Source organism: Opisthorchis viverrini (genome assembly GCF_000715545.1).
Source record: "Opisthorchis viverrini unplaced genomic scaffold opera_v5_341, whole genome shotgun sequence".
Classification (NCBI taxonomy): domain Eukaryota; kingdom Metazoa; phylum Platyhelminthes; class Trematoda; order Opisthorchiida; family Opisthorchiidae; genus Opisthorchis; species Opisthorchis viverrini.
In genome coordinates, this window is record NW_008751984.1 from 49,696 (window position 1) to 57,829 (window position 8,134).

Sequence of the window (8,134 nt, forward strand, 5' to 3'; positions counted from 1 at the left end):
CAACCTTGGTGCCAATCGGCTGTGGGGCTGCGGGTGGAAAGATTGAAGGTCCTTTATTACGCATAGCATTAGGGAGCAAGGCAGATATTTCTTGCTATTTTCCATTTACGTTGGAATTACCAAGCAGTTTCAGCATACAAGATACACACCCGGTTGCAGTGGATTCAAGCCTTTGTTTTGCGAAGAAAGTTGTATTCCGGGTACAATGGGATATAATTGTGTATTTGAATGCCGTGTATAGATGCAACAAAGCAATCGTCTGCTAGTCAATGGTAGGTTTCCGGAATGGGAATATTTCTGCCCACTCCAGTTGCGCATCCATCGTTTGTACTTATTATAATATCAAGATTTCACGAAAACCCACTTGTTGCACGGACACCATGCCGATATTCGCTTCAGACCGTTTGAACCTGTTGCTTGGTCGGCCGCCGGGGCGACTTCGCAGCAAAGTTACACGTAGCCCTAGAGTCTTTCCTAAAGTTACAATGACAATCGTTTTTCTGGCTCAGCAGACGCCCGTGTCCATCGGTATTTAATTGAAACGTCGTATTCGTTACTTTGCAGCCCATTCAGCAATAATGATCGCACAACCTTTGGCTGTAATCGCAGACTGCAAAAAAGAATGGGGAAATAATATCCCCACGAGGTATCTAGCTTCAAGTTTCATGTTCTAAACTACCAGTATAAATGTTGTGATGTTCATTTTATCAGTCAATAAATTAAAAAACAATAACGCCAATAAGCGCCGGCAAACACTCACCGGATCGTTCAGCGGCTGCTTAAATCTCCCACCAATTTTCAGACAACATTCTGTACTTGGCTGCATAAATTGAAATGTTGGGTGCTCACAAATATCATCCGTATTTTTAGTATTTGTTGGGCCCATCCTGTATCTTGGCTTTCCTTTGATTTTTTAAAAGTTGTAAATCGTTTACAGCACAGATCGAAAGCAATGCAGTTATCAGGTTATTAATGAAAATTAGCGACGTGGCTTGGAGCGGTGTAAACAGGATTTGAGGACAGAACCGAGGTTGATGACTGATGCAAAATTTCTATGAAGTGTAACACTGCTACCTTAATTTGAAGCTGATGTAACAAGATGTATTTCAATCCATTAGAAGTTGAAGACTGCTCGCGATTTCTCATATCTTGAACTTGGGCGTTGCTATTTGTTATTCCATAGTTTCTAACCAACAGCAGGAGACACAGGGGCTAATACTCACCAGTTTTATCATCGAAGTAATTGCTGCTTGTAGTCTGCCAGCATATGTGCCTTCATCCTCTTGAAGGCTCCAGATAATCAAATATTTACCGGTGGCTTCGATTATCCCACCTGCACCAACTGTACTTGGGCGAGCAACGAAAACTAGCGATGATTGTATTGACTGGATATTGCATAAAATTTTCATTCTTTCCAGCTCTTCCAGGCCAGCAGTAGCAGATAAAATGATGTTGAACATCATATCCTTTCAGCCACGTGGGGTAGAAAAATCTTGCAAAAATAACGGGAAACCTGGGCGGCAATGGTGAATAGATCGGCCTCAGGAGGCAGCAACCAAGAGGCGGTAACCGAGATGTCAGTGTTGGACTCATGCCACGCACAGTTCGGCTAGTAACTTTGCACCACAAACGCCAAGATACTAAAAGCATTACCATAAGCATACCCAAATCCCGTTGTGCACATGCACAAAGCAAGGTTTTGGCTCCTAGCACCGACTCGCCGTCCGCTGGTCAGTTCAGTTCATTTACACAAACCAAAAAGTACGCTAGCGAATTTCGTCCGCGGTGCCGCGATTATTTCACTATACGCATTTACGGCCATATTTGCAGTAAAAGTATGCTGTTCCGTGTTAATGATGATCAATGTGTAGTTGCTCCGCCTAGAATTTAATTATTCTAATCGGTGAAGTAAGAACCTCAAGTCCACGGAGAGAGATTGTTTGCATGTCCAGAAATCAGTTTGTGAAAAGGTAATGGCACTCTATTTCCGACATACCAATTGCATGTGGAGGTCACAAAGATCCGGTCCATAACAAATTCACTGCTAGAAACGACATGTTTTGTCGTTTAAGTAATCAACAGTCGCTGGCTTTCAGTTTCGTACAGCCATAATCCCGAGTGACATGCATTTCAAAGTCACCATTGGCCGCCCGCCGTGGCGGCACAATTTCCAGGTGTTGGCTGCACCATGTTGTTGGATTAATTTGCGCGCTACATAAGACGATCACCGTAGTATTTTAGCCGGACATCCGCATTGATCTGAGAAGTAATCCATTCATAGCTCAAGAAGCGCACGTCTAATATCCAGGTTCTACCACCATGCTCACAATCATGAAGCCAGGTTTGTGATTTCGCATCCTTGTACCAGCTGGTGGTCACGGAGCACAAGCAACCAGTTTCTATTCAGCGCTGACTCTCTTCAGTATCCCCCTCAGCGTTGTCCAGTAAAGACAACAGAAACGGTCGGAAATTCACTGCGGGGTTACGCACTGTTTTATAGCCTTCATCTGGTAATTGTAGCAGTGTGAAAATTTGCGCTAAAAGCTAACGCCTGCGGCGCGTCTTGCATGTCTAATTCCATTCACAATGTACAAACGTACACGGTGCTTCTCCATGGTTCCTGTCGGAAGTCAACCACACCGCGATGCAAATCGCTCGGTCTATATGAGTCGATTGATGATGGGTCGACCGACATCAACACAGTTCATCAATACGAAAGTATATAGCTTTCAGCACCGCCACTGCGTATACGGGGAAATTAATTGCGCCGAAACAATGAATTAATTAAGTAACAAACTTCACAGACTTTCACTTTCCCAAAGGTATTGGTTGTTGATGCAAATGTTCCAAATTTTACGGGCATCGGGCACCCCCGATTCAATCATATATCAAAGTTTACTAGTACAGCGTTATTCCACAAAGCTGCGAAATGTGGTAGTACAGGGTGCTTGGACTCTTGAGTAACCCACATTTATCTTTCTATTCAACTATCATCCAGTTAGATACTTGAATAATGATCGTATCCGTTCCGCCGTCTTCAGCCGGCTTGCATAAATTCTTGACGACGCTATTGCTCACAACGCTTAAGCTGTGGTGCTTCTTCTCCCAAGAGAACCATTTCACATTATGCCTTAACGCATAAAGCAATCACCCAAAACTGTCAATACCATTCAACGCCGGCTATGCGCATGTATTCAGGAAATATTACGGTCGTTCCAATGGATCGCATAAGGTATCCAAACTGTCTAGCGGTGTACCCTTTCCCAGTAAAAGCACAATGCGGAGAACGTTAGGTTTTGTCAGGAAGGCGATGAACTTTTCATGAAATGTTCCCTATTTTGATGTACCCGTACGGACTTCCGCGTACTTTGGACGCTCATCTTTATTTCTTAGCCAGTGCCTATATGCCCCACTGACTGCTCGTTCTCCACTATGTATGGTGACCCAATTTAATGGCGAGAAACGGCGTGTTGTTATCGCAAACGAAAAGATGTTTTCCTTGACAGCCTAACGTCGTATATTCTGACACCATTTTCTCCGTTCCAGACGATCCTGAACCATTAAATCGCATTGCGGATAAGAACTGCAAGATTGGATCAATCACCTAGCTCACGATCTTTAGGTGAGGGCTTCTTGGACGCTGTCGAAGCTTTTACAAGCCGATAATTGAACGGACCAACTGTCACCCGATCAAGACCAAATTACTAAAACAACATTTGTCGAGAGGGCATGCTTATTTAAACAATGAACTGGAAAAGAAGAAACGGGTACCAATCCAGTTTAACTTACACAAATTTTACCTAGCTCTATTTCTGAACAGAAGATATAACCAGTTCCACATTGTGCACCCCAAGAGCACAAAAGATGATAAATCTCAGGGTCACAACGGCTAACCTACCAACGTGTGTTCGTCGTTTTTACGATTGGTGAATTGATAGTTCGCTGGGGTCAGTGCTGTCAAGATATAACGTTCATTTGTAAGGAGGATTATTCACTAAATTTTTATTTTCATCGCCTGTCGTCGGGTGCTTTTGTAATGACGCAATTGCATGTAGAATTAGGCTGAGAACAAATTTGCCAATTCACCGCTCATAAAACTGGGTGGCTGCCATCAGTGAATGATGTTCCCAAGAAAAAGTTATTGGAGATGCCCATTATTTAATCCAAGTCATTCAAAACTGAAAAGAACTGTATATAGGACATCCCTTGAGGTGGTCTAGAGTGACGGTTTGAAGCACGGCCCCTCGGGGAACCAGGATCACATTCATCTTCAGACCTATAACTACTCATGTTGCACTAGCAACAAACGGGTAAGTGGTAATTCGTAAAGTAACTATTCATACTCGAAGCACATCCTGGCCGACAGGTGTGGGTGATTAAGGCTTCATTAATCCTGCCCAAAAGCCCTCTACTGAGATCGGGCTCCGCCACGATTGGCTATTTGTTTATCACCGGTAAGCAAGGGAAGACTCACGTGAGTAAAGTCTCGCTTCCTTCCAACATTTTGCAGTTACGTACGCGTCATATGGTCACCCGTGTTAACTTACATCAGCATCGGCTTAGCAACCAAATAATACGTTCAGCGGCAGAAACAGAATTTACTACAGTTTGTCTGGCAGTTGTCCGTTAGCATTTCTAGTGTGGTTCAACAAAAACATAAATGTACTTTTGGCTAACGTTATCTGTCGAGTCGAAGCAGTTTGCGAACCCAAATAACGCACCAAAATAATAGTACGGCCAGATAAGTACTCCACAGCAACATCCCAAAAAACTGAGCTTTTTGAAACTTGGGCTTTATCATCGTCATTACGCGTTTTTATTGTACGATGTGCAAAGCGCTTAAATGTCTTCATGTTTCAAAATAACACCAACAGTTGCAAGATCGAATGTAACGCCTTAAGCGACTCGCCCGGCTCAGTTTGCGAAAATCGGTCCAGGCCTTCATCGTAGCACAATTTTAGGCTGACTGCTTGATAGTAATAGGGCGCTCATATTGGACAAATCCAAAGAAGGATACCCAAAGTCCTACTCAATTATCGGAGAAGCAGTACCCGCCATGGGAATTCGGATGCTCACCGCATCTTGTCATTCTTAGTTTGTTTGCCAAGCGATTCACCTACTTCCAAATGCTATGACTGCGACTCACACTAGGAATCACGTTCTCCGGAAGCCTAGCTAGCCTACGTTGGCGGATCTGTGACCCACCTGTGACTTACATATGTACATATCTAACTCAGTGCAGGAGAATAATTGATCGAAAATGGTGCTAAGAAGACATCCCCGTGGACTTTTGGCAAATGCGTGTACACTAGATTGCGGAGGATTACGGTACAACCCAACTAATTGTACCATCGTGTTCTCACCTTACTTCGATCGAACTGGTAAAACTTCAGCCTTTGCGCGCACAAGCCAGTGCGCCTCGAAACCTGTTAGCCGTATTTTTTATCATTTGGTAAACCGCACAAAACGCAGTTGTCTACATGCCGATCCCCTTGGCGGCCACCATGGTGGGTTTTGTTGACTTCATGTTCGTGCACGAACCACTTACTATACAAGAATGGCTCCTAAATTACATGATTAAAAATGTCGGTCCGGTTTGCAACCTGTTTCAGCCAACCGCTTGCCTTCAAACATTTTTCCATTAAGTTTCTGTGCTACACGTGAACGGTTGGTTAACGAGCGATGTGCGGTCAGTGGGAATTTGTGTGGTACAAAACGAGGGTTAGCACTCTTCAGGATATCCGAATTTTGCCTAAATCTGCGTGGTTGTTTTTAATAGGACTTGCTATCAAAAGTTATCAAAAAGCGCGGAAAAGTAGGGTTCGTCCTAGCCTACAACCCTCCTCCCTTACAGGTATGCGGCCGTTGGTCGGACTCGAAAATTCTTGACGCATTCAAGCGCATGACAGTAGCTATAGAATTTTCCCTTGGAAACGTTTTTGTCCGGTTGCGAAACGTAACTGACTTTTAAAGTCTGTGTTCCTATGTTGAGGCCTATGGAAAATGTTATTTAACAATGACTTGGCTATGAAAATTTTGAGGCGCTTTCGACCGCTAAATTTAGGGTTTTTTGGCTCGCTACTCATTAGCCATAAAGTGCCACTGAAAATTGCTGCGCCGCGTTAGCTTGTTTCCCCCGCAGTCCCCTCTCACGAAAGCAAGCGTGCTCTTTTACATTTGGGTACATCCATGACACTGGCACGCCACAGATACAACCGGGCAGAGAAGGGAGCTTCATCGATCGTGTTTACCATCAAAGTCTTTGAGGTCATCAGTTCACTCTAGCCTGTGTTCATCGGTCACTCCCTGATAAGCTTGACTGGAAGAGGGGAACCTTTGATGTATGAGCAAGTTGCTTTCTTGAGCAGGTCGGTGTACCTTGTGCCCAACGGAATTCGTGTGTACGGAAAAAAACAAAACGTCACTCGCACGAGCATTTTTCGATCCGAAGAAAAACCGATCAATATATGTTCGAGTACACACATACCTGGTGCGGGCTGGCATAGTCAAGCTGAATGTTGCATGACCGTTTACAAAACTAAATAACGCACTGATGCGTTTGCTATTGATGCTGTGGGTTACGATCCCAAAGGCAGACCACCATAAAGCATATCACATGACCGCCTCGGGGTCCGAAATAATGCCAGTCAACTTTCGGTAAGGCCCATTGAGAGTTGCTTCCACGTGATGCTAAAAAATTTTTCAACGAACGACAGGCTTCAAAGCTGAGTAATGGAAGGCCGGGTAATACATGTGTGATTAATCTTCAAAGCCGCATGATTGTACCTGGAACCAGCAGTCTGGAGTCCAGTGTCGATGTCTGAAGATTCATAAAACAGACGTGTTCGGTAGAGGGCTGTTTGGTTAGCATGATAAGCGACGAGGACACCAAGTAGAACTATGCAGAACCCTACCGAAACGATCACAACTAATCCAGCTGAAGATGCCCGGCTGCTCACTATGGTAGTAAATTTTCTTAATGGTTACTGGGTCCCACCCCACGACTTTCTCCGGGTCCAGGCAAGTGCCAGATGTAGGCACTCGAAGTTAATGCGACAGAGTTTGAAAGCTTGTCTGGCTTCGTCTGATGATATCTAATCATTTGCTGGTAATGCGGCCAACGAAACAAAAGGCTGTGAAGCGCCCTACCTGAATCATGAGGCTAGATCACTTGCCTGGAACTGCTGAAAAAATTAAAAGCATACAGAAGACGCTGTTCTGCCATTGGCAGTAACCCGTCAAGGGTCTGCTCTGATGAAAATACGAAAAGATTTTTTCCTTCTGGCGTACATTGCACTCCCGAAGTGCAAAACACTATACCTGGAGCTCCAACTTCCGAATACCTCCGGAAGTCTGGGAGAACGAGTTTGGGTATATAGATGAATTTGCTTTTTTTTAGCTGACACATGATTCCTGACTGCGGAATGTCAGGTGAAGTTAATGAATATTCTCCATCTTCGACGTTTTTACCAGATGTGTCTTGACTTATAAGGTTGCGTCCACAAACCCACGACATGGGAGTAAACATTATTATTTCTACTATTATGATTATTATTGTAAAACCTGGTCTACCCGGATTGATAACTCCAAATTTTCCCAAGTTATTTTCATTGCAGGTGATCCAAGTACTTCACTGATCCGCGAGTGTGTTTTAAATCATGCGTCACCTTCGCTTGCGCATCAGTTAAATCTTGAAGTGTCAGGCAGGTTGGATCGTACGTCGCGCCCAGGCGTAACGCTTTGGCCCTGAATTTGATTCCACGCACACAAGCACCCACAACTGACTCTAGTCATTATGTGCATGTGCATTTTAACGAGACGTGTTTACTTTATCCGCAGGGATCTGTACGGCTCCCTGAGGCGAATTTGTGAACTAAAGCCGGAAAAGGATTACAGTTGGTCATAGCCAAACCACTGTCGCTTGAACGGCCGTGTTCCTGTTCTGGCGTAATTATTTCGGTGAGCCCACACCAAATGGAAGCACTAGACTCGAGTTTGGCTCTTATTAGAGGCCTTCAGTACTGCATATCCAGTGGCCGTGCCGGGATTTGAGACCCGGACATCTGAGTTGCGAGGTGAGCCTGTAACCACAACTCCACCAACGCACGTTGGACGCATCTGAATTATCACGTCT

At 44.4% G+C, this 8,134-nt stretch overlaps 1 protein-coding gene across 1 annotated transcript; it reads right to left on the reverse strand.

Annotated features, from left to right (window-relative positions):
* Positions 1 to 553: 553 nt before the first annotated feature.
* On the reverse strand, positions 554 to 1,463 carry T265_10031 (hypothetical protein; the record flags this gene model as incomplete). The annotated part of the gene is made up of 2 exons (XM_009176279.1): positions 554 to 610; positions 1,224 to 1,463. The coding sequence occupies 2 exons, from the start codon at positions 1,461 to 1,463 to the stop codon at positions 554 to 556; spliced, it is 297 nt and encodes a 98-aa protein (XP_009174543.1).
* Positions 1,464 to 8,134: the final 6,671 nt, after the last annotated feature.